Source organism: Tremella mesenterica (genome assembly GCF_000271645.1).
Source record: "Tremella mesenterica DSM 1558 unplaced genomic scaffold TREMEscaffold_1, whole genome shotgun sequence".
In the NCBI taxonomy this organism is placed as follows: Eukaryota; Fungi; Basidiomycota; class Tremellomycetes; order Tremellales; family Tremellaceae; genus Tremella; species Tremella mesenterica.
The window spans coordinates 5665855-5691603 of NW_006711225.1; the positions used below are offsets into that span (position 1 = coordinate 5665855).

The following is a 25749-nucleotide window of genomic DNA, read 5'->3' on the forward strand; positions in this document are numbered from 1 at the left end:
CACGTGTAAGAGTAGCTATTCATCTCCATCATCATGTTCATTATTGCCAGCATCATCTTCTGTGTTGTGACCTCCTCCTCAGTTCCTCCTACTACTTCGCTCCCGGCCGAACTTAGCCTACCTCCTGTGTTCCCTTCCCTTGGTCGTGGGGTCTGTCCCGAATCTTCGGAACCTGTCCTCACCGCTGGTGGTTCTGGTAGTCCGGTTTGTTGGGGAGGTGGTTCAAAAGGCAGGGGTGGATAGAATTCATCGCCTTGAGTTGATCCTTCGGGGGTATCAATTGCACCAGGCAATGGTCCCAAGCTTTGTCTTAATTCCTCCAACATCCTCCTCTCCGTCTCCTCTACTGTTTCTCCTGGTCTACTCATACTTCTTGTAACTCTCCTCTCTGGCTGCATACAATCTCGAACTTCTCCGAGGTTTGTACGGGTCGTCGGTAAGAGCGATCCTTGATACTGTCACAATCGTCGTTTCTTCTTCTCAACTGACCGACGGTCGACAAACCTCGGCTAACTACGTCGTAGTGGGGCGTCGATGTCTCACTAAGACAGGGTACTCGTCGAGGAACTACGGCTAACTTCGCCGTAGTAATACGTCGAGTGGTGAATGATAAGATGATCGTCGATGAACTACGGCTAACTTCGCCGTAGTACGTTGAACTGCTCGGTGGTAGCTCTCCTTAACTCGAAGGTTGTAGCTACTGAATATATCTCTCGCTACTGACAACAATCAAGGATCGCTGAAGAAGTTCAGCGATCTGTAAACTATCTATACTACTCCTCTCTTCTCGTAGAATGTCCCTCAACTCCTGCACTGCCTCACGCTCAGTCCTCTTCGTTCAACTTCGCCGTACCTTCCCCTGTTCTGCTCTCCCTCGGTTCCCTTCCCCTAACTTCGCCGTAGTTCCCCGCTAGGCGGGGTTATCGTGACAAATCCCCTCTTGGTTCTCGTAACTTAGCCGTAGTTGGTCTCAGTGGTTCGAGTGGAGGTTGGTAGTGGTGAAAAGGAAGGTCGGTGATGGTGGAAGGAGGGTCGGTGATGGTGGTTGTCAGGGATGTTACGACGTAGTTCGTGACACTTCTGTAGGTGTTGGGTCATCTCCGTATCCGTAGGGTTCGACTTGAGCATAAGCATTCGTAGCTTGCGTTCGACATCCGTACGATGTTCGGGTGTTTGTAGTTGCATATCTGTTGCAAGGAATTTCCACATATCGTATGCGGTTCGAAGAGATCGTAGATCAATGAGCAAACCGCGTTCAACTTTACTCATGATCGCACCTTGAGCTCGAAGTTCGCGTTTACGCCACGATTCCCAGCGCTCTTCATCATCTGAATCGAGTGAGGTGTGGGTGATAGTCTCCTCAGCTGTAGGTACGACTGAGCCTGCTTGAACCGTACGAGCGATCGTAGGTTGGCGGTACGGTCCGACATCTGTACCTTCGATTATCCCAAGACATCCATGGATGAGGAGATAGTTTTCTCTGGCAAGTTTCCAAACGAAGTAGTTGCTTTGACTCGACAGTATGGGTACGGATTCGAGTCCGATCGTAGTCGAACGATCGTGCGACATTGTGCTTTAATTTCAGCTTATGAATCGTATTACAATAATAGACTCTCGTAGAGGACTTATCGTACGCAAGACGTACACCAGAGGCCTCTACTGTGTACGCCACCAGCACGGACTGGATTTTATACGTCTACAAGGCGACGTCTACGTCACAACCGAAGGTGGACTGTCCTTATTTCTCCAACTACACCAGTACGGTGCTTCGTGTACGGTTCGTCGTACGGTTCCCGATGTCTTGTTGGGTCGGTTCGTATGCACGTTCGAGTGCGTACGATCGGTGCGATATCTTCACTAAGTCTAAGAGATCGAGACTTTTAATCTGTTCGAATGTGTACGACGAGTACGATTACGATGATAGTAAGAATTGCATTGTAGACTACGGAATAAAATCGTATTACCAATCCGTATCGTAGTTACGTGGCATTACTTCAACAGTGATGCTGAGGCAGTGAAAGAATTCCACCAACACTTCCAGGGCCCTGGGGACTGGCCTATCCCCGCACCTTGCGTACCGAACTTGACACTGCAGCATGAACATACAGTACAAGAACAGACGAGCAAAGGTGAAAGAACACTATATTACATTCAGGAAGCCAAATATATGAGATCGGATGAGGAATCCAAAAGGGCAAGATATGCGGAACGCATTGGAATGCGATCCAGTGACCCCAGCGTTGTTGTTGCAGTAACAGCAATCACTACCTTTACGGCAATACTGATGACACTATAACACACATGTAATTGTGTTTGGCCAGCTTCCATCCACCAACCTGGATGCTCTCAACGTGTATATGCATGCCACAATGTCCGTTTATACTTGTTCACATTATATTCTCTACCGTCCCACCGTACATTTTCCCGCACATCTCACATACGACCCGGCTGTTCTTCCCCGACCCTAACACCGACATTCTTTCTAAAGCTCCCGCCCTCCTACTCCGACATGACCACACAATACACCTGAAGCTCCATCAAACCCAGATAAAAGACGTTACTTTATCGCTGAACCACATCCACATTCGAACATCGTCCCCTGAATCCTCTATCGACTAACACGCAGCTACGTCATCACCCATCCTACTGTATTCCTTGCCACGGGCAAATGACAAGTCTTCCGGCCACAACCAAAGAGTCTCATGACACTTTAACTCCACCAGGTCGGACAGTCTCATCTGATTCCTTGGACGTTTTAGACTCTCCCGATTCTTCTCTACGCGGGACTTCTTGGAGTCCGGGTGGCGTACCTTCTTTCAAAACCACGGCCATGGGTTTCTCCTCGGATACACTCGAGTTATCATCGCTCGTAAACGGACTCGAGACCACTCCGTTGGAATACATCTGACTCAGAGGACCCGAATCTGTCGATGTAGAAGGTGTAACAACATCTTGTCCTTGACGTAGGAAATCGCTTTGGGCTAAAGGTAGAGGTTGCAAGGTGGGTAAAGAGGAGGAAAGGGGTAGATGACTAGATGTTGAGGAAGGAGGAGAAGGGTGAAGGTTAGAACGAGATGATGGCATCGGTCTTGGGCCCCGTAAAGAGGATTTACTCGTCGCAGATTGACTTGTCGCGCGTGTGGGAGAAGAAGGCAAGGCAGCATTTGGGATAGATGTTGAGGGTGAATCATGAGAGCGGGTTTGAGTAAGAAGTTTGGGTGGGGTTGAGAGAGGGAAACTGGCTCGTCTAGGGGAAGGAGATTTGGGAGTTGTTTCGGACAAAGATACTGAATCGAGTCGAGAGGGTATAACAATAGTTGTCGAAGTAGTCTTCACAGCTTCACGAAGCGCCGGGGGCAAATTAGGGTTGACGGAAATTGACGATGGATTCTGAAATATTTCTGAGACTGGTCTATTATGGGATTGGTCGTTTTCAGTACGATTGGCTACAGTTTCATTGATGATGGCGGAACTAGAAGAAGCTCCAAGAGATGTCGAGGAAGGATAAATGGTGTCGAAAGACAGCCGGTCCATGGGGGGCGTGACAGGTAACGTAGGGATATCCTGTGATGACGCGGAAGGTTTGGGAGGTACAGGGGGAGGTATGGAAAGATCTTGATGCTTTGAACCAAGCTTATGTTTGATTGTCCCAAATATCGATCTTCTTCTCTCCATGTCGGCCCCAGGTGGACGTAACAATTGCGACTTGTTTGACTCTGGTGATGGACGTGTCAAAGCCAAACGGTTCAGAGGGAGAGAGAGTCGTAGCTGCCGAGAAGGGGAGACAGGGACGGCGGTTTGCCGTGCAGACGGATCGACAGGAAAAGCTTGGGACTGTGATGGCGGAGATGAAGAGGAGGATAAAGACGATTTGCCGAAAGGGACAGAGAGGTTTGAGAGATTGGGAAGTTTGAAGATAGATGCCCTTTCAGAATGCCCGTTCGGAGAAGTTTGTTTGGGCTGCAACGTACCTTCGGCGGCGCGAGCTTGTTTAACTTGCTCCGCCTCTTTCGCTCGCTGTTCTCTGAGCTTGTGTTCCCTTTCCTTTCCTTTCTGTATCCGTAGCTTCTCCTCTCGTTCTCTCGCCTCTGCCGCCTTCTTCCGCAGCTCCTCAGCTTTTCTTTTGACTTCTTCCGCTTTCTGCTTCTGCTCTTCTAGCTTCTTCTTCTGCTCTTCTTCTCTCAACCTCTGCTCTTCGACTTTCCTTCTCTCCAAATCGGCTTTCCGTCTCGCCTTGTCCTCCTTCTCCTTCCTCTTGGCATCTGCTTTGGCCTTGATCTCCGCCTCTTTAGCCACTTGCTTCTTCTGTTGAGCTTCTTCATCTCTCTCTGCTCGTTGCTGGATGACCTTAGCTGCGGCAGCTCTCTCAGCCGCTTTCTCGGCGGCTTTCGCTTCCTTAGCCAGTTCCTTTTTGCTCTTCTTAGGCGAGAGAGTGGGGGTGGAAATCTCTGGCACCAATGGCGAGGGTATTATAGGAGCGACAGGTGGGGCGTCTACCGTATGTGTCTGCTTGCTAAGAGGACTTGGAACGACTGGGGCGGACGAGCTTGGCGAGACGTCCGACAATCTGGGAGAGGATGTAGACAGACCGGGCGAAATGGTAGGGACAAGTTGCGCCATGGGTATGGACGGCATGGGAGGAACGTGCGGGCTGGCCCCTTCGGGTAGGTGATATATCCGATCATCATGTGGCGGGCTTGATTCTGGCGTGGCAGTGAATTGGCTCACTGTGGTAGCGGCAGATGCTGTAGCGTACGGCTTCCCAATGTAATGTTCACCTCCATCCAATGACCAACGTGCGGAAGCGCTTTTAGCTATCGGTCCTCGACGCTCGTTCAAACTTCTCCGTCGTTCGTCAGAAGGTGGCAATGCCATTTGAGCGGCAATCGCGTATCCACCTTCCCTAGGTCCAAGGGTGGTGATGAAATCTCGAGAGTAGTAAGCGGATGGTGGACGTACGAGAGCAGGGTTGGATTTGGTCTTGGGCAATGGGAGATCGGTAACGGATTGTGCTATCAATTTGCCTGCAACTGGGGAGGTAGGTTGAGATTGAGCATCTTTGGTTTCACGATTCCTCCATGAAGAGCCTCGTTTGGTTTTCTGGTGATTGAGACCTGGGATATTGTTGACGGACTGACTGCGATGTGGTGGAGGATTTAGTTCTGGCGGTGCAGCAGGCCCTGCTTATTAGATCGAGGCTCTCTATGTCTTTGGGGATATCCCGCATTTTCGGCAGATACATTATCTGGACTACGCAAAGCAGGTGTGGGGACTAAAATAGACGATAAGGAATGGTGGATCTGGAGGTCTTGTGCCAAGACTTACAGAGAACATCCACAGGTAATCCTGGCTGAATAGGAGTCTGCTCCATCTGTCTACTCAATCTCCTGACAGTATCTAAAGGTCTCTCTCCCGCCTGTCGAGTTGGATTTGACTGATCGGGCATTTCCAAAGCCCACAATTCTTCACTGTTCAACGAAGCTATATCGGCACTTGTCATGGAAGATCGATTACTGCTCGATCCTGTCCTGCTCCCACGTCTGAAAGCAGGGTTAGGTAATCCCAGAGCATCCATAGGGGGAGTTTCGACGGAAGTCATGGTCAAACTTGGATGTCTGCGTGTGGAAGTGATGTCTGAAGCGACACGTATGTGTTGTTGACCTGGGGGCGAAATGCGGGAATGTGATGGACGTCGTGTCCAAACCGGATTAACCTCTCCGGGTATGTCTGCTTCTTCAGACAGTCTTTGTTGAAGAGAATCGATAGGTCTGTGGGATATGAAAGCGTGTCGGGATGAAGGTTGAGAAAAGGAATATTCGTAAGGATTGCTCTCGTCTGTAGGAGAAGAAGATTGATTCTAAAAGTTATCAGCGGTGCAAAAAGCTATGGGGCGCTTGGACCACCCGTTCAATCGCTGTACGAAGATACCCTGAGCTAGGTGGGAGATGAGGATGACGTGTGGCTGGTAGAGATTTGATAAGGAGGAATGTGGTGACAATCGAAGTTGATGGGGGGAGGTAGGAGGTATTTCGGAAGCTCCTGTTTGTGGCTGGGTGGGGGAGGTTTTCAACACGCCTCGAGCATATGGTAAAGTACGATATCCACGAATAAGATGTAGAGAAGTATCATGAAAGTGTGGGTGGGGTGGGGGTTGGGTGGAATGACAGATCGACCAGCTAAACACCTTATCGGTGAAAAGTGGTCGGGTCGCGGGTCGGGGAGACGGTGAAGGGTGAATGATTAGGTGAGGTGATCGCAGACAAAGGAGTGAGGGCGAGGGTGATGAGAAGGGAAGATGACGTCGGTAAGACGGCAAATGCGGCAAGTCGGACGCCCCAAGGGTTTAAAGAGATCAGGAATGAGGTGGAGGGTGACTGCGAATAGCGATTGGGGATGGGCCGAATGACTCGATCAAGTAAATTCCATGGCATGGGGGTAATGGCTAACATGGGAGCATGGATCGCAAAGATGGCTTTTGGAAAATGATCGGCTCGAGATCGACTACTATGGGAAAAACTTCAAACGATCAAGGGATCCGCTTCAGGGGTAAAGAGATAGTCAAGCATGTAGCAGATATAAAGATCATCATTCCGAGATAAAGAGATATCACTCACCTCCTCAAAAGGTTGAAGTTGTCTTTGAAATAAAGCCGACATTATTGTTGATCCCCTCCTCGGGCTCTATTTTCTTGGCTCTAGTGATAAATGACAAAGGACGGGCTCGAGGTGAGGATAGACTTCAGGCGTTCGTTCAAACAACTAAGAATGGTCGGCGTCGGCGGCAAAGATGTATACTTCACGCTCGAACCACGTGTCATGAAACCACTCAAGCTTCACCTTATCTTTTCCAACTACCCTCCACTAGTGCTAGAAGTATTTCAAAGTGTCCCTCGTCCTCGTAGCGATACTGTTAAACATTCCCCCTTCTCTTCATTCACCAGCTAATGGTTATCGCTCGACACTCGGTCCGCAATTCGACGGGTCCAAGGTCCAAGCTCGAAAGGATGTATGTCCGAGGTGAACGTTGTTGATGGTCCTGAACTGCGGAATATCGAGCAGATCGTCCTTCACACGATTGATTTTCTTCCTACGCCCCAGTCATGTCACTTCACTGACTATATCGATCTTGAGAAAAACAAAAGAGGAAAGAGGAATGAATGAGGAGAAGAGAAACGGAGTGAAGGAAAAGAACCACACTGACGTCAAAATAACCTCGTGGGTGTATAGCCCTGAGGAGGGTACAAGTATATCCGGATAACTTGACCTCGGAGAATTTAAAATTGCATCTTCTCTTCCCCCATTGGTCTCGGCCAATTCATATAGCCTAGTCAGGTTCGCATTTCCAAGAAAGAGCGGAAAAACGAGGTGGGGCCATGTGCAATACGTATATGCATAGTGCCTTGGAGAGTTGCTATCCATTTCTATCTACATTGAAGGGAAGGGACGGATAGTGAGAAGACGTCACGGAAGTAAGGTGGCAGGTTCTAAAACGCCTTCACGACGCCGCTTCGGACTGTCTTTGGTTGTGGGATTGGTTCGATTGTACCCTTCGTTGTGCCGCAGATCGCAGACCAGGGGATAGATCTTGAAACCAACTCATCACTACACAATATGCATTCGTTATGTTCTTGCTGGCCATTGCTGGCTTGCTGGACCGCGGACCGTCGACACCGGCACCCAAGGCTGAGGGAAATAACCGTTCATGGTACATAGTTGTGGCATGTGGCAGGTTGCAGGTGGAGGTCGCTTGATTGCTTAAGCAGGAGGATTGAATATACATTTCCTACCCTCAACCAAAATCTCAAAATCCTCCCTTCTCCTGCTAGCTTTATATCATTTTGGAGCAAGATGCATCTCATGTATACCTTGGACGACAGGGGCAACCGGTGAGTCATCTTCTGTGGTACGAGAGGAATGCTGATCAGTAGAATATACACTCTCAAAGTAAGTTTCGTTGATTGAGCCCTTCCCAGATGAGCGACTGGGTATTTTAGGGAAGAGGGGTTATATGGAGTGGACGAGAAGAAGAGAATCTCGAGAGATGTATTTTGGGAAGAGGGGTATATGGGACGGATGAGAAGAAAAAAATCTCGAGAGATATTCTGGAAAGAGGGAAAAGCTAAATCGAACAGAAAATAACATCAACGGGTAAAGTATCGAAATCGGCCCATCCAGCTAGGTTCTCACCAGATGATAAATTCTCCCGACATCGTGTGACCATAAAAAGACGGTGAGTTATTTTGTCTAATTTCATACCTCATAATCCCGATATCTCACTGTCACTCGATTTTAACGTTTCACATTTCGTGATAAGTCAAGGAGATGAGTCACCGTGAAGCTGGTTGGACGATGAAAGATCTGTATTGATATACCAGATTTGGGATTTTACCCACTCAATTACCTTCGAAACCTCTCTAACCGGAGGGATATGGTGTCCTTTTCTTCCTGCACCAGTAGTAACACCCGAATAGTACCTTCTTCATGTTTGATGCGTTGTTCGTTTAGGACGAGGTTTATCGAGGGAGTGAGGGGTGAGAGGTGAAGAATCAAAGAAGTAAAGGAGCAAAAGATTGAAGAGAGAGGTCATGAGGAGATGAGAGATTTCACGCATAGATGAATTACAATTCATTTGAAATCATGCACAATGCTAAGGTATATTCCCATCTACATCCCAACCTAAATCCATTTGTCTCTGATGTTCTTTCTCCGCTTCTTCAGGTGTTAATCTACCTTTGGCCATACTTTGACTCGGAGGTATTCCATTTTCATGTGTATAAGGTCTTCCTGCATTTTCCCAGATTTTCAATAATCTAGCATGTTGTTCTTTCACCCAATCGTCTAATTTACACCAATCTATCATCAGTAAATGTTCCATCTCCTTCTGAGTTTCCCTCACATCTGATCATCATATTCCGCGTCTGCCGAGGGACGATGGGAGAAAGAGAGAAGAAAGAGAGAAGAAAGAGAAAGACACCCACGTAAAGCAACAGTCTCTGCAGTCACATCAAGTTGATTCCAATCACCCATCGTCCAGCCCATATCGATTCGATGTATTGGATCTGTGACTGGATCCAAGTGACGTAGCCATTGACCAGTCCGAGCATCTTCGATTTTTATAGTGTGAGCTGGGGGCATGTCGGCGTTTCCAATCCATGATACCTTATATGAGCGAAAGAACTGTCTGCAATCTTTCTCGAGACAAACAGAAGTTGTCCTTTCGGCTTGGAAGAAACGTCATATATCTAAGATAAAGTAGGGTGAGAGACGAATGTCTGCATATGACGGACGTGAGGACATGATTTTGGGATGGAAGTCAAGGAATGAAGAAAAAGATGTAAACTTACCAAAGGCCAACTCATGGCATACGCTAAACCCCTGAAATACTCATGAAAATATTGACTCCTACCAGCTGAAGTACCCCAATAAATGTTCCTCGAACAATCGAGATCCTTAAAAGCCGAGATGACATTAGGCATGACTAAAATCGTATCGTCGTCTGCTTTCATAATGAATCTTGGTCTACCCTTGACTCTACCAGGTCCGGAATATGTTTTGGCTACCCATTTGAAGTATTCATGTGTTTTACCCAAGTCGATATTGTCGATCATCTGTGTGTCAGCTTCAAGTCCCCGACCTCCAGGGCATCTTGATGTTCGCAGCTGCTGGATCTAAAAGCAAACACAGTACAGTTGAATGGCCGAGCTGCGGTGTGAGAATTCATGGAAAAAAGTGTGCTGAAAACCAAGGAATCAACTCACATCCAGCATGACCATATCATTGTGATCCTTCATCTCCTGTTTCACCCTGAGTAATGCAGCAGATCTAGCTATGGCTTCTGGTCCTACGGGATTCTCTGGAATGGCGGGCGTACCGAGTATGAATTTTATAGTGACTAATTCTGGGGGGAAGTCGGGAATGATAACTTTTCGATATCTTTGAGTCAGATGTCACTTCCGAAACGAGCCCACACTTCTTTACGAGAAGCAGGAAAATTCCACTCCCATTATCATTCCTAATGAAACAAATCAGCTGCCTAGACAAATGCCTCTCCAACATTATGAAGAGACGATAAGTCAGGACGAAAGAAAGAGAGTTATGTATACGGTCGAGTTGAGAGTATCAGTTCTATGGGATTGATATACTTTGAGAAAGGAAAATAAAAATCAGAAATATAGGAATGAAAAGACCTTCAACTCACAAATCTCGTCTTTCACGTTTATCAACAGCTGAAAATATACCTAAAAACACCATAACACCTCTCTCTTCATCTTTCTCATCTAAAGGTACATCACAACCAATCCTACTTGGTTGAACCCCACTCAACAAAGCATAATCAGGTTCTTCAAAACTTCTTTGAATATCTTGATCTACTAAATGGGCGTCTTTACCCTTCGCGACGTCCTTTCCTTCCCCCGAATTTGCCGGACTATCATCAGACGGAGTGGTTGAAACTTCATCTCTCGTCGTGGGTGTGTGTGAAAGATGAGCCGCGTTTAAAGCTAAGAGTACTAGGAGAAATATGAGGAGTGATAATGCGTAAAGTGCGGTTTTGAGTCTGAGAGAAGGTCGGAGAAGTGTACGAAGACGGGAAAGGAAAGGATGAGGGGAAGGGGGATAAGCTCTAGCGGTGGAGGTCATCTATTGATTTTTTGTTTTAGTGACATGGGGAGATACAAGATTGATGATTGTTAAGAAAGAGGATATGATATGGTCTTGTGTGTGTGGGTAAAGTCTGACTGTTGACTGAGTAGAACGTCACAAACTGGGCGTAGGTGGTAGGCGGTTTATTCGGAGAATCTTGTCAAAGGGCAAAAGGTCGCGTCAGGTCGAACCTTCAATTTCTGAGCATTGCCATCGCTATCCAACCTGACGAATTATAGAGAAGGAATGTACTGGTTGAAACAAGATAGAATAATTTGGACGGAAATAGATGTACTCTATGACGGAGATACAGTAGGTAGGTTATAGGGCTCGAGGTGACCCGAGGATCCGAGGACGAGGAAAGGATGTTAGCAACGCCTCCAAAGGCACTTTTACTACTAGCTACTTGTAGGCATGCAGGTTACAAACTTGACCACCTCCACATTCCTTCCTTCACTTTCAACATCGTACCATCATCCATCACTTTTCAACCCAACTCATTATTTTCTCATAACCAAGAAACTCACAAGTAAAGAGAGATAAACAAACATGGCAGATGATGATTCTTGGGTCGCTGAAGTTATAAAACAGCTGGATATAAAAAAAGGAAGTTTGCAGCGGTTGGTCTTTTCTCCTCAATATCTCTTTCTCATCATTCACTTTTGATGGTTTCCATCATGATTATTATTCCCTCGACTGACCTTCAACAAGTAATCGGACCTCATCAGTTTATCACATATATCTTGTCTGATTACAAAATTTCATACCTGCTGTCATTCCAAATGTTCATGTAGAGGGCAATGGGTTAAGGGAGAGAGGAGGAATGGAGGGGAGAGAATGGGAGAAAAGGTCCGAGCGTCGAGCGTCGAACGGAAAAAGAGAGGGTGAACGTGAAGAGTTAAGTATGATTGTGAATCCCTAATACCAGATTGTGGAAAGAAGAACAGTTGTACCTCAAAGAAGTCGCCGAAGCCCAAGCCCAATTGGACAAATTGAAACAAGAAGGAGCCGATGGAGCTGATGTGAGGAACGCTGTATGTCGTGTTATTAATCTTCTCCCCTACATATCCTCATGACCTATACTCTCACTTCCCCTCAATCGATCCAGCGTCTTTGATTTGATTCTGCTTTTCCTGCTGTTCAAATACCCGAGCACGGTTTCTTGCTGATCAAATACCCGAACACGGTCGTGCCGGGATGACCAACATGGATGTGAAAGGTGAACGACAACGCGTTCGAGCTGACAACAACAGGCAAAAATTCAACAAGAAGCCATAAAGATGGTTTGGCGTTCCAGAGAAAGTACCGGGCAAGCTTTGAGGGAGTTGATTGTTTTCCTCGTGAGTTTTCCTTTTGATGGTACTCAACTGAGGCTGAATATATCATCAGGACGGCTCGTCAGGCGAGGAACTTATCATGAACACACAGTCGTATCAGTCCGCTTTGGCACTGAGCGAAGAGGTCACAGCTGCGTCGCAGGCAGAGATAAACAAGCGAGATGCTTCACCATCGAACGTGTAGAATGATCTTTATGCATCTTTCAACCATCCACCAGATTATAATGTTTTACCAACCACCAACCACATTTTCGACTCCATCATGGCACGAAATACCACATTCCACAAGAGGTTTCCTTCGCATGTCCATTGATTACGAGTTTAAAACTCAACTTCACAGGTCCGACACAGATGACCGAGCTCAGGCTATCAAACCCCCGCTCACTCGGTCTCCTCGTCGCATGGAGCTGAAGCCGATGAGGATGAGGAAGATGAAAGCGATGGTGAGGATGATCCATTCGATCCAACCGAAAGCTTCGGCAGCGAGGAGCTGGTGGCAGTAGGTGATGGGGTGGGCGGAACAGCGTCTACCACCGCCCAGAGCCGAGGTGAATGATGCGACACCTGCCAGCCAGAAGACCCATCTGAATGTCAGCGATGTGTCCTCGTCTCCGGTGTGGCCAATGAGTTCACTTGAAGCTAAGAAAAATAAGGTCCCGGTGATAGTCTCTCCAGGAACCAGGATCTCAATCCGGCTTGGAACGATTTCTTCCGCAGATGTCCACGTTGCAACTACACTTCTGAAGAAGTGCTTTCGCTCACACGATATTGAAGGGGAGACAGAGGGAGGCGGGAGACGTGCGATGAAGACGCCAGACATAAGAAGGAAAGACTCACGTGATGAAGAAGAAAATAAAGTGTGAGGCGATACTAGCTAAAAAGCTCGCAGCGTTGATGATGAACACAGCGAGGTAAGCGCCAGTGAATACGACAGTCCACCAAGAGACGAAACAAAGAAACTTGAGTCGGTCGCGGTAAGAGTTTGACGGATAGCTATTGTGGCTAGATGATTAGTGCGGTCTCCAATTGTGCTTTTTGATCGGCTATCCGGACAAGTTGTAGCAGCTTCGCCACGATTGGACAGGGATCAGCATGGCCAACCCAAAAAGCATATGAAATTGAATCACGACCGAGTGGGGTAGGTGAAAGTTTGGTGAAAGTGGGACGATTGGTCGTACGTCTTTCCCATTACGCCCCCTTCCAACGTATATCCAATGACAACCACTCCACCACGCCTTACCCATGTGTTTTTCTGCTCTGCAATACATTGTAGTACAGTGAAGTGAGAGGGTATGAAGAGAAGATATGGAATAAAACCCACTCGTTATACCTCGAAACCAGCCAACTGGTTATACAAGCTTCTATGATAGCAAAGAAGCATAGTAAACCCATCATGATAGGGTGACCCCTTCGAATATGTCCGTCCTATCATGTCAGTCTAATTATTTTCGCTCTTATCCTATCATCTCATCTCTTTTACAAGTGTATGCCTCAAGGCTGAATGAGGATCCCCTGGGGGCCAGTACGATCTATCTACTGTGTAGAGGAAATAGTCTTCTATTCTGAGATATTCTGACCCGCCACTCAACCTCCTCAGCCCTCGTCCCTCCCCAGTCCCAAACAGCGTACCGATACACAGAGATAGAAACAAAACTCACATAGTCCACCATGATGTCTGATATGTATAGCTGGAGAAGAGAAGATTGAAAGATATATGATGATATGAGTTGAAGAGAAAAAAGAAAGAAAGATGGCTAGTTCGGTGGTTGAAATCGACCCACCGCTCCCCCATTTTTCTCCCTTCTCACACCCCCGGCGGCATGACGTAGGCCCGATGACTCGATCGACGGACCCGAATGTGGCACTTTTCCCTGAACGTCTGTGCAACTCTGACTTTTTGTCTGTGCTCTTTTTGTCTCTTCGCGATCGCTAGACTACGGCGCATGACGCATGGAGTGAATGCATGAAAACCCAAGATATCAATATGGAGAGATTGTGTAAACAGCCATTGATAGATATAGAGGATGAAGAGATGATAAGTACCAGAAGGATGAATGAAATACAATAGGCAAATAGCCAGATGCATAACCCTCCGTATCAGATACAAAAAATCTATGCCAATTCTCCTCCTGTCGCCTAAGGGTATGTATGCGGTTTTTGTTCGAATCACTCAGGTCACACTACGTATGTGATGTAGAATCTGAACGAGAAGAGATGCCTAATCCTACTTCCCCAACACGTAGTAATAGATCACGTATAGCCAAACGCATCTCTGGTTGGACATCTTTTGACAGTAAATCCGCGGCCAAGGGGTAGAAAGTAGGTATATGTGTAGAGAACTGTCAATCAGCTTACTCCTCAAAATCCAGATAGTACTGATCATCCTCCACCTTACAACATGTCAGAGTCAAGACATGTGGTAAGGGGAAAGGCAGAACTCACTGCTTCCCGCTCAAAATCATACACTCCCCTCAAGAGCACAGTCACCACAGGCGTCCACGCAGCTACATTCCTCGGTTGGGTCTCAGGATCGATCTCCAGATAATCTCCAATTACATCCGTCGCCAGTCTACTAGTCAGTGAGTAGCTCAAAAAGGCGATCTGCAAACTCACGGTACTAATCTGTCCAAGACACCAGAACGAGTGGCTCGATGTGCTTCTCGAGGATCGCGGTACATACGTAGGAGGACATTGATGAGTGTAGCGGCGGCGGAAGTTTCTTGTTTCAGAAGGTTAGGAAGTTGCTTCATGAATCCTTACTGTCAGCGATATCCTCTTTCTGGTCGACACTTGTCAACTGCCTGATAGGTAACAGAGGGGATTTTAAGACATAAAGAAAGTTGACTCACCAACTTTCCATAACTTCATCCGTAGATCTTTGTCAGCATTGAAACGCCTGGCAAATCTCCAACTGTCCTCCAAAACCCTCATAAACCTCAAAAGATGCTCTGCCGGTATCGTGTTGTACACATCGTTGTTCGCTAACAGTCCGTCGGTCGTCTCGATGAGTAAAAGCTGAAGTACGCATTTGACGATGATTTGTTTGAAGATGCGTCGCTGCTCGGCGTATGATAGGGAGTGGGGGAGGGGCTGTGGTAAGGATGATGGGTCGGCAGTGAAGAGTGGGGCTGGGGTGACATAGTTTTGTGATGAGGCTTTATATCAGCGATCTGATCCTACTCTAGAAATAGCCTCTTGACGCCCGACACCCTGTGGCGAGGGTATAGCGACCACGACATCAAAAGTACCAGAAACGCTCACCGTCTTCCTCCATGTTACCAGGTTCAACCTCGGTGTGCAAGGCTGGATCAAACAATTGCGAGGCAGTGGTAATCTGGAACAACTCGATAAAGGCCGAAACTATTTCTTCCCAATTGCCAGGATCCATCTTTTTGACGTTCGATTCGAGTAGCTGCTGGAAACACGATGTCCCTATTCGCGCCAACATGTCGTTCTCTTCTTATTAGCGTGTGTTCTACTCCAGCTTCGGGATTCAACAGCGTGACGAAGTCATCCACGGTAGTCTCGACCGGGAATCCATATGGACGGCCACGCAGACATATAACATCCGCACGATGGGGGAACAAGAAGATCGGTGGGCACTGCATAGAAAATGAAGGCCGACTCACCCTGACATATACAAGCCACAAGAATATCAAGCAACCCATCCAAATATCTCTTCATCACATCAAAATACACAGAATACAACTCGATCATCTCTCGCAGAGCAGAAATCAGGGTTGTCGATAACCACACACTCATATCTTCTGCAGATTTGAATCTCGCCTCTGGTCTCGTCTCCGACCGGATAGGGGCATCGGTACCGTCTGTCTGACGAAGGATAGAAAAGATGGGGAAGAGAACTTGATCACAGACCATTCGCCAGAATTCCGGAGTGAAGCTGCGGCCATGTTCTTTGAGAGTGGAGAAGAGGCAGTCGAGAGATCTGGTGGTGAGCTGCTGAATGCATTTTGAAACTCTTTGAACGTCTCTATACAGAGTGCCAATCAATCCTGTCGCTGGCGTATGAGACAAATGAAACAAAGAGAATTAAAGGAGTAGGTATCAACCATGTTCAAATGGTGGATTGGAAACGAGATCAGACAGAAAGGCAAATGAAGGCGAGGGGGAATGAAATAACTCACAATCTTCTCACCTCCAAATCATCCCCACTCATGATTATCTCATAAAAGGCATGTAAAACAGGTAACCAATATTTCACCATTGGATCCTCTCCTTTCTCCCTTTCTTCTCCTGGTTGAGGTAAGAGACACTCTGGACATTCCAACATTTTCGGAACCAACCCTCTTACCATTTCGATAGCTTGTAAACTGATCTTTTGGAATTTTGACACTTTACAGAAATCCGTCAAGCAGATTGTCAAATCGGCAAAGGCACCATATCGTACGACCAAAGCGAAGTGTTGACGATATACGAGGGTGACGAGTTCGAAGGCGTAATTTGCTACTCTTTCCGTCAAAACTTTTGAAGCTGCTGAGAAGACGGAGAAAAGGGTTCGCCAACCGGATCGAAGGTTTTGAACTCGGGCTTGTAACATCTGTTGAAGGCATTGGAGTACCTATCGCAGTTAACAGATATCCACGAGAGTTTGTCCCATAGGATCTGGCGTAATCTCTTACTCTCTTCAAGACACATTCAGGCGGTCTCAAAAAGTGAATATAAAGTGAACGAAAGCGTGACAGATAACAGAGATCTAGATTGAAAGACGGATCACGGATCACGGGGGAGGAGGGTATGCTTTGATTTGTGAAAAAGACTTACCATCTCCCTGGCATCGGCATTCTTGTTATGCACGATGGTATATTCAAAAGGTTTCAAGAAATCCTTCTGAAAACCGAAATGTGACAATTCTTCCTTTTCTAAAAAGTTCATGGCCAATTGTCGTAGAGCGTCCAAAGCGAAGAAACTAACATTAGGAGAATTATGACAGCAAACTTGATTAAAGTGTTCTCCCAAGATCAACCATATATTACTCCATTCCAATCTTATTCTTCCCATGTTGTAATACGATATCTCGACCAATTTCTGTAAACTGAACAACCTCGGTCTCGTCGATGTTCCAGATGACTGAATTTCCTCCCACGATACTTCTGATAGAGCTTGAACGAAGTCTACTATGGCACTACCCGAGAGGTTTTTGGAAGTACTGAACACCATATCTGCCGCTACTGTTACTTGGGAAGAACGGGATTCATCTGCCACGTCGTCGGTCGGTCGTTTCTTGGAAGATTGTCGTCGAGCGTCTGGTACGTCCATACCGCTTGAGATAAGTTGTAATTTCTCCAATTGACTGACGCACGTGAGAACTTCTTTCCATGAAGCTTTCAGATAATTTCCGTCCGTGACCGCAATTTCGAGTAAAGATTTGATGGCTTCCACGTTCTTTTGTCGCATCTCGGTGACATTGTTCAGAACGGTGAATTTGGCCAAAGTGGTGACGAATGCGTTACGTTCAAGTTCCATATCGAAAAGACAGACGATGCGGATGGCATGTCGGAGACCCTCAAGACAAAGATTGACCACATCCATTTCGTCCGTTTCCTGTAACTGAGCAGACATTCCAGCGAGAAAAGGCATCCAAGCGACTTCGAACATGAATCGTACATGTTCTAACCTTGAAGCAGAGTAAAAGTGATCTGTAGGTCGAACAACTCCCCGACGCTGTTGTCGAGTCATTGCTTTGAGTAGAGCCTCAGTTTTGGAAGACATATTTTCCGACTGAGCGAAATATGCTTCCCGTTGAACGTCTCTTCCTACTGCCGCCAGACCAGATGGACCACTAGGTACGTCGATCTCATCTTTCATCTTTATCTCTTCATTCTGTATCTCGTCGTAAACCTCGCCAAGGAACTCTTCGGGAAGATCCTTTCCATCATTGATACCTCTGTTGTTCTTCACAAACTCCGATTTAGTCATACGTTTTTGCTTCATGTTCTTGTTGTGCGCATCGGTGTTAAGCATGATGACAGAGAAAGCCAGAATATACGCAGTATCGGCATTGGCGAATACCGTCTCTGGGTTGTTATGCATGAAACGTTCCGCAAATTTGAGCATGAACCGATCAATTTTCTGAGCTTCACCTGGAAGGCGAAAAGCTTGTAGGTACATCCGCACTGCGTCCGTGAATCGCGCACCGGAGAAGTCGAGCATATCCACGAATGCGTGCATTGTAGCAACATTAAACTCATCGGCCTCGCCGAGGTACTCACCAATCATTGCCTTACTCAAGCCTTCGGTAGAGAGCAAGAATCGAGCCAGGTCATGTGGCGTTTTCCGCAGGAAGCCGTGCTCGACGAGAAATTCGATCCCACGTTTCGGCTTGTAGTTGAATTGCTTGATGCCTTCAAGTAAAGTCGTCTTTCGCGCTTTTGCGCTTTCGAACCTCTCCACGTCGTCATCGATATCGGGTGATCCATTGTTTCGCAGAGCAGCTTCAGAGGGCCATGTGGGGGTGATCGTGGAGACTTCCACACGAGATCCAGTGTTACTGCGATCACGTCCTAATCCATCCACGCTCGGTCTGCCATCTTCAGATGGTTTTGTAGAGGACGTGATCGCCGACCATGCCACAAGTGATTTTAGAGCAGCCACCAAACATTCAAGAGACTGTCTGCGCAACTTGACCTCTGGAGCCAGTCCGGCATAGTGCGCTGCAGTTTCTGTCAAAGACGCACTGGTGAGCGAAAGTGGGATTGCGGGTGCGTCTTTGCCGTGTTGTGGCTTTGATGATCCCGCCTGCTCTTCTTTGCTCGGAGGAGCGAAATGTGTTTGACCGATCTTTGACACAATGTTCATGAGTCGCTCGTACACGTTTTCAAGTGAACTAGGGTCGCAGTCGTAGTTGATGTAGATCTCGACCAATGCTTGAGGGTCTTGACAGAGACGGATGAAAATGGCAAGGATAAGAGATTTTTGGCGCAATGTGGAATGTCGCATCTCGAGGATGGGAATGAAGATTTCGTTCAACAGAACTTCGATCTCTTTCTACGTTGTCAGCTCGATCTCTTTCAAATCACGCACCTTCAGCTGAGCTCTCATAGATTTGAGCATGCACCAGAAGATCTCAACCGACAGTTCAAAGACCAACGTGACGGGTGAGACGGCGTTCCGGCTGAGATCTGAGCAGAGGTACTGTTTGGTAGCTTGAAGGAACGGAGTCATCTCAAGGGACGAATTGCTTGGCACGCAGATGAGAGGGTTCACAAAAATATCGCTGTGCGCTTTGAGGATTGTCAAGATGAGGTGTAGAGAAAGGAGTTTGGAGCGCATAGCGTCGGATCGCAGGTCTCTCTCGGATTCTGTGACGAGTGGCTTCATGGAAAGTTTGCAAAGTGCTCGAAAGACCAAGAAAGCATCTTTGACGAACAATTCCTCTGCGGGGATCGGCCTGCCAGGCCCTTCCATGTCATCGTCATCTGCGTCGGCGGCGACACGAGGTTCTGGAGTGTCCAGGGCGTCGCCGTTGGGGACGGGGATAGATATAGTTGCAATGGGCAATTTGGCAGCTTCGTGAATCTGTGCTGCACCAGCAGGAATTTGATCATTAGGGTTAGGTTGAGCGAAAGTCGCACTAATTGTCAGCTCCGACCAGAATCTGAGGTACTCACAGTGTCATCTTCTCCTCCGACATGGGTTTCTCACCATCCTCAGGATTGGGTGTTGGCGGCACACTGCCTGCTCTAGACATTTGCTCCGATTCTGTGGCCCCGTTACGGCGTGCATCGTTCTCTCCCGCTGTACTCTTACTCCTCGGTACGACATTCCTAGGATCAGGTCTAGCAACTCGTCCGAAAATATGGTTGACCATTTGAGTCAAAGCACCCTGCGCAACCACTTGATTTGCCGCATCGGTAGAGAGGAGGAAGACATTGTACACTGTTCGGATAGCCTTTAGGAGACTGGACTGATGTACTAACATGCCCTTGTCCGTGCTCAACACCACGGCCATGAGAGCCTTGACAACCTGGAGGGCGACAGGAGGGGGTGAATGCTCAGAGTAAGACAGAGTAATGGTATGGGTGATGAGGTCTGGAAGTGGTGACATACCCTCCGGAGGACCGTTTGGCTCGGAGAAGAATGAATGTGATACGAGTTTTGACAGGAGATCGAGGGAGGTGATAAGGATCGGGACGCTGGTAGTCTGGGGATTTGAGATGGCCAGTCGTAGAGGTTCAAAGATCTCTCTTGGATGAAGATATGCCGCATCTGCTTGACATAGTTCCAATGCTTTTGTCGCGGCAGCCAGGAAAGAAGGAGATTTTCGAGCTTCTTTTGAATCTACTAATAATCGGAGTGGAGGAGTGATCAACACCGTGGAAAGTTGGGTACCGCCCCCATGGAGTGTATGCGTGATCGAAAGCGTTGTTGCAGAAGATGATTGTCGCGAATGAGGGGTCCTCGTCCTCGAAGGCCCAGGTGATTGTGGAGCAGAAGGGACGCTGGTAGATGCTGTGGACTTTGAATGTGATGGAGTACCAGCTCGAGATAGATCTACATCCTGGAAAGACGAGGTGCTCCCATTTGCCATTGCGCTGCCGATGGGAGGGCGAGGCTTATCATCCATTGATATCGTCGGCTTGGGCGGAGGTGGAGGTGGAGGAGATGTGGGTCGCTGAGCCTGAGATACGAGGATACGTGGCGGGGAGTCTGGCGGAGGTGTGGGGAGCGCTTTGGAGGGGTCAGAGATGGCATGACCGTTGGGGACTTGAGGCTTGGCGGAAAGCTCGTCGAGAGCGCTCTGGTCGTCGAGTTCGATCTCCTGCGTGATCGCCTCTCCCGCATCATCTGGTTGAGTCTCCTTCCCCTCAGAGTTCTTCTCTTCCTCAGACATGGCGGATGTTGACGGAGATGAGACGCATTCCATTTGAAAGACCCAAGAACGTAGGTGGAAGGGGGCGCGGTGCACCAGGGGTAAATGCCACGTGTAACACGCGTTATCAGGTTTCAACTGTTGCACCCAATTTGGTCAATCTCCCTTGTTTTCAAACACGAAACATGATCCTTCGTTCTAATTGTGGTGTGCGTCTTTCAGTTATACATATGATCGGGTCATATGACAGACAACTACGACGCTCTCTAATGGCCAATGGTAAGAGTGAAAGAATACGGCCTTAGAAACACGCATTCGAAACCGGTCGACGGGCAAGAGCTGTTCGCTGCTGGTATGCTCCTCAAGCCCTATCCTAGGCGATATAGGCCACGATAAGTCGATTCTTCAAGACGTGCGTCTGTCCGCTCTTACCCCCTCACATTCGATCTGATCCCGTCAGTACCTCTAACAATCTCTCTCTTGTCGTGATCGTGCCGATAGTTTGAGGACAATACAAGTCGACGACGGCTCCGCTTCTTGACGATCTGTAGATATGATCCTTCCTGTATGTATTCAGGATATCAGCATCCCGCATCCCACAGTGGCATGCACTGATAGAACCGGGGAGCCGAGCAAGGATCAGAGGAGCGAGTAGTCACGCCCGGCCCTTCACACTCGAGTCGATCGCACTCACGATCACGGGCCTCCTACTGTACAACATAATCAGGGTCAAAATCAACCTATGAATCCAGCTTAGCCGCGAGGATAGATTCCAATGGACGATCATCGATCGACCTCCAGGACGGTACTGGCTCTGATACAAAGTACGAGTAGAGTAGTGTGTACTCCTGTACTCTCAACGTACGACGCCCGATACTGACTCATCTTTGATGGTAATCACGGAATGTGCGACATGATTCCCCTTAGCGGATTTCGGATCGCGAATCGTTTCATTGCGTAGTCTAGGCGGGTTATTCGGCGCTTCCTTCGCTACCCTAAATTCACTTCACTTGTTGACCATATGACCTTGCTCCTGCTAGAAGCTAATTTCTAAATTCACTCAGTATATTCCTAAATCACTGGAAGTACAGATAGAAGAAGCTGTCATTATATCTCGCATCATCTCGTCCTATGACACGAACAACCACCCTCGGACTACACCCCCCACCCGCCCTGTCATATGAGACAGTTGATAAAGTGATCAGCGCCCTCGCTATCTTTCATTCTTCACCCCTCGGCTGATGCACCGTCGCTGATTGAGGTTCCGATACTAACAATAGCCGAACAATGCCCGCCCGCGATTAGCGTCAGATGGTAGACGACTAGAAAGCTAGGCGGGCAAAGAACAAGCTGATTGGACAATTTACCACTAATCTCGATCCACCTCGCCCCGTCTTCTCCTCTCTTCTCTACCTCCCCTTCTCTTCTCCTCTCTTTCACGTCTACAACCTAGCTCGGGATATCGTCTATTTTCTCCTCCTCTCTCTCTCTGTCTCTCTCTCGTCTGACGACGGGGATCTCGCGTGGAGACTCACACATAATGTACAACAATCGCACGTTCCGAGGCGACGCTCGTGATCATGAAGGGTCACGCATGCGTAGACCCATGCCCTCTGCACCGATGCCGATCAGAACGTCTCATCCTCCCGGCTCAAACATAGATGGCACTGTAGACATGAGACATATCGACGACGATGGCTGGCCTGTAGAGGACGCAGATGGTCAGGTGAGTCTGTCTATTCTTTATTAATGTCATGTCAAGAAGGCTAACGTCGCGCAGGTTTATGAGAGAAGGCATGACATGAGGTATAATCTGCCTTTCCACAACCGTGATCCGTTTCCTCCACGTTTCCGCAATCTCCCTCCGAAGCAGCGAGACAACAATTTACGTGAGCAAGTTCAGCCGCTTCGCTCGGCGAATGAGGCGGAGGAAGGGAAGAATACGAATACTCCTGATGATACACCGAAAGTTGTGAGTGAAAAACAAGCCCAAGGCTACTCCGAGCTGAATCCCAGCCCCAAATGCCGACCCCAGGGGCGTCTCCAAAGGTCGATCCTGTACCAGGGGAAGATAAGAAAGTGGATACCGAACAGTGTCCCCCTCCGATGTCGCCCATTGACGCCAGCGGATCAGCGGATAACAAGCAAGATAGCTATCCTCATCTCACCCGTGCAATTCTCCCCACTTACAAAGGCCGCGTTCTTGCCAGAGAAGAAGATGAAAGTGGGGAACGGTATATCGACAAAGCTGCGGTGTTCGTCGGCCGTTTGGTCAAAAGTCAAGAGAACGACCAGAGTCTCTTCCAGCGGTTCAGCAAATATGGAAGGATTGTAAGCATTGTTTCGAACACATGCAAGGTTGTGGCTGATGTCAGTGTGGTATCGAGTACAATCCCAAGGTGGCGCAATCGACCTATGCGACCGCACGGATCCTATTTGCGGATGAAGATGCCGCCTTGCAGGCTATCGAGCATGAGGTGAGCTAGCTTTTGAGGACGGCTTAACCGAATAAACATTGTAGCTGATAAGATCTTCAGCAAGGCGGAGTGTCATTTGGATCCGCCATCAAAGTCGAGGTCAGACGAGTTTTACCCATGGACGTACATGTCAGTAATTCAAGATATCTCAGATTCATCACTCATCTCCAGATGCGAGAAACATTCATCGATGAGAAAGGTAGACCCATCAGCCCTTCGATGGTATCACAATATAGCCCTCCAAGCGAACCTCAGGCGGATCCAAAACCCATTGATTCGTCCGTATCTATGATTTCGACGTCACCTAATAATCCCCCATATACCAGCTGTCTGCCGACGCTTCCTCCTGCACCATTATGGTACCCTCCGTATGTGTCGACAGGCCTGCAGCCGCCCACGACAGCTCCTCTCGGACCTGCGTGGGCATATGGGATGCCGACGTTCAGTGCACCGATGCCTGTGAGTTTCCATCTACTGACTGCCACGTCGACGCTGATAGCAGGTTTTCTATCCTTACCCCCAATATTACGGCATGTACCCCTTGATGCCCATGCCTGGGTATAATTCTCCTTACATACCTCCCCCTACCTCACAGACCTCACCACTGCCGGTCCCCGCGCCCCCGCTGGAACCATCGATCCTACCGACCCCGCCTGATTCTGTCAAGAAAATGGATGTGGAAGTACTTCCTGCCGTGGGCGGCGTCGAACCGATATTTCCCGATTCGCAAGAAGATCGACCCAAGATCATTGGATTCAAGATGGTCAACGGAGCTTATCGACCCGAGTACGAACCCGAAAGTCTTCGTCGTTATCAAGCTGGACGTACGTCATCGAATAGTGTACATCCCGCATCACCCCTAACCCATGCACAGAAGGATGAATCTAAACCTTTGGATTTACTTCCCATTCACACCGGAGGTCATGATCCACCACCCGATCAAATGACGAATCCCTGTGAACCACGATTGATTCATCTTCCTATCCCTTTCGCCTCAAACTCGCCATACGAAGTCGTCACTACCAATGGCGCGGCCGGTAGTGGACCTCGGATGATGCCATCAATGCATACTCCCCGAAAACATATCCCCTACCCTCGTGCTGAACCAAATGATCGTGCTCGACGTGCATCTTTCACGCGGTATTGAGGAGAGGAGATGAGTCGGAGATGAAAAAAACGTGTGTATGAAGTGTGTGGATCAATGTGAATTATTTTCTCTCGGTTGTCAAAGTGAAGACTGGAAGGAGAGATCATCTTGGGGGTATTTCAGATGTTGTAGTTTATAGTGAAATCCTGAGAATGTAAATCCGAATGTAGAATGAGATCACTACTTTCGAATTGCAATCACCGATTCACCGGCCACCGGTTTGATCATCGGTGACTTATCTAAAAGCCGGTAGCCGGGAGTTCTCAGAGCTCACTACGATTATTTCTGTCTCTTTTTATCCTTCTCATACCTGATTTCTGCCTCACTCATTTGTTGTCAACCACATCACTCTTCAAAGAAACTGTAAGAGGTAGAAAAAACGATGTGTAAAAGGGTTGTTTGTCCAAACGACGGTTTACCTACTTGGTGGGGATGTGGTCAGTCTTCTTTGCCTTCCTTGCCTTCATTCTTTTCTCACCATCATCAAGCATTCGAGATATGTTGAGAGATTTATCAATCCCAACTCAACGTATACATATTTCATACTCTTATCATCCATCATGGTTGTGGCGAGCGTCGTAGATCGTAAATAGAAGTGAGGAAAAGCTGACGTACAAGGCCAACATATTGAAACCGTCAGTTTTCACCTCTCTTTCTCTGATCTCTGAGTTACGTCATAGGGAATTTCGTTTCCCAATGGTCAATGGCTAGTTTACATATCTCCTTCACATTTTATGTTTGGAATATATGACTTTCCGATTGCAACACAATCCTTGAAATGTCCGACCCTCCTTTCTACAATGATCCTCTGGAACACCCCACTTCCCAATCTGCGATCCTTCTCTGGAACACCTCACTTCCCAATCTGAAATTTTCAAATGATCACCATTACAATGAGGACTGACGATCAGGCTTTGGCCGGCGTACCTAAAGAAGATAGATGTACTTGTGAACATGTCCCTATTCCTGGACGTCAAGGGATGTATGAGGTTGTCAAGAAAGATCAAGGAAGTCAGGATGTCGTTAATGCACCTACGGCCTGATAATACGTTGGGTCCTGAACCATCATGTTCTTTCATCTTCGTTTCGTTCAAGTTCGTTAAACAGTCGAGGAGGGTAGTAAATTAGTCAAGTTGCTCGTCCTAGTGTAGTATAAGAAAGTTGTCAGGTATGAAAGTATGACTTGTCGAGTGTACTGTAGTCGGCATCGTTAATCCTGCTTGTCTTGCACCACGCTCCATGTTCCATGTTCAGCGGATCAACCATTTACGTGCTGAAAGTGACCACATCATTAGGAGTATCCAAAAAATGCAGATGG

At 47.8% G+C, this 25749-nt stretch overlaps 8 protein-coding genes across 8 annotated transcripts; 4 read left to right on the top strand and 4 right to left on the bottom strand.

Annotated features, from left to right (window-relative positions):
- Positions 1-2685: 2685 nt before the first annotated feature.
- On the bottom strand, positions 2686-3081 carry TREMEDRAFT_56248 (uncharacterized protein). Its single transcript, XM_007001038.1, has one exon. It carries the CDS (start codon positions 2902-2904, stop codon positions 2701-2703), a length of 204 nt encoding a protein of 67 aa, XP_007001100.1. The 5' UTR covers positions 2905-3081; the 3' UTR covers positions 2686-2700.
- A 4766-nt stretch (positions 3082-7847) lies between these two features.
- TREMEDRAFT_67448 (uncharacterized protein) lies at positions 7848-8417 on the top strand (the record flags this gene model as incomplete). Its single annotated transcript, XM_007001903.1, has 4 exons — positions 7848-7885; positions 7928-7943; positions 8132-8229; positions 8375-8417. 4 exons carry the CDS (start codon positions 7848-7850, stop codon positions 8415-8417), a joined length of 195 nt encoding a protein of 64 aa, XP_007001965.1.
- Positions 8418-8646: 229 nt separating this feature from the next.
- Positions 8647-10637, bottom strand: TREMEDRAFT_67449 (uncharacterized protein; the record flags this gene model as incomplete). The annotated part of the gene is made up of 5 exons (XM_007001904.1): positions 8647-8852; positions 8978-9158; positions 9344-9607; positions 9758-9932; positions 10198-10637. The coding sequence occupies 5 exons, from the start codon at positions 10635-10637 to the stop codon at positions 8647-8649; spliced, it is 1266 nt and encodes a 421-aa protein (XP_007001966.1).
- A 483-nt stretch (positions 10638-11120) lies between these two features.
- Positions 11121-12190, top strand: TREMEDRAFT_73111 (uncharacterized protein). Its single transcript, XM_007002156.1, has 4 exons — positions 11121-11260; positions 11569-11674; positions 11894-11980; positions 12030-12190. The coding sequence occupies exons 1-4, from the start codon at positions 11190-11192 to the stop codon at positions 12159-12161; spliced, it is 396 nt and encodes a 131-aa protein (XP_007002218.1). The 5' UTR covers positions 11121-11189; the 3' UTR covers positions 12162-12190.
- Positions 12158-13737, bottom strand: TREMEDRAFT_42437 (uncharacterized protein). Its single transcript, XM_007000970.1, has 4 exons — positions 13636-13737; positions 13299-13402; positions 12815-12979; positions 12158-12561 (listed from the first exon to the last, which is right to left on the bottom strand). The coding sequence occupies exons 1-4, from the start codon at positions 13645-13647 to the stop codon at positions 12339-12341; spliced, it is 504 nt and encodes a 167-aa protein (XP_007001032.1). The 5' UTR covers positions 13648-13737; the 3' UTR covers positions 12158-12338.
- Positions 13738-14157: 420 nt separating this feature from the next.
- On the bottom strand, positions 14158-20525 carry TREMEDRAFT_25229 (uncharacterized protein; the record flags this gene model as incomplete). The annotated part of the gene is made up of 11 exons (XM_007000539.1): positions 14158-14316; positions 14420-14546; positions 14591-14732; positions 14827-15132; positions 15233-15431; positions 15626-15765; positions 15802-15923; positions 16123-16556; positions 16760-18982; positions 19019-19568; positions 19606-20525. 11 exons carry the CDS (start codon positions 20523-20525, stop codon positions 14158-14160), a joined length of 5322 nt encoding a protein of 1773 aa, XP_007000601.1.
- A 2433-nt stretch (positions 20526-22958) lies between these two features.
- On the top strand, positions 22959-23422 carry TREMEDRAFT_17955 (uncharacterized protein; the record flags this gene model as incomplete). Its single annotated transcript, XM_007000364.1, has 3 exons — positions 22959-23138; positions 23183-23284; positions 23345-23422. Coding segments are annotated over 3 exons (360 nt in total), but the record flags the coding sequence as incomplete, so codon positions are not given.
- A 1391-nt stretch (positions 23423-24813) lies between these two features.
- TREMEDRAFT_20321 (uncharacterized protein) lies at positions 24814-25429 on the top strand (the record flags this gene model as incomplete). The annotated part of the gene is made up of 2 exons (XM_007000382.1): positions 24814-24872; positions 25330-25429. Coding segments are annotated over 2 exons (159 nt in total), but the record flags the coding sequence as incomplete, so codon positions are not given.
- Between the last annotated feature and the right edge of the window lie 320 nt (positions 25430-25749).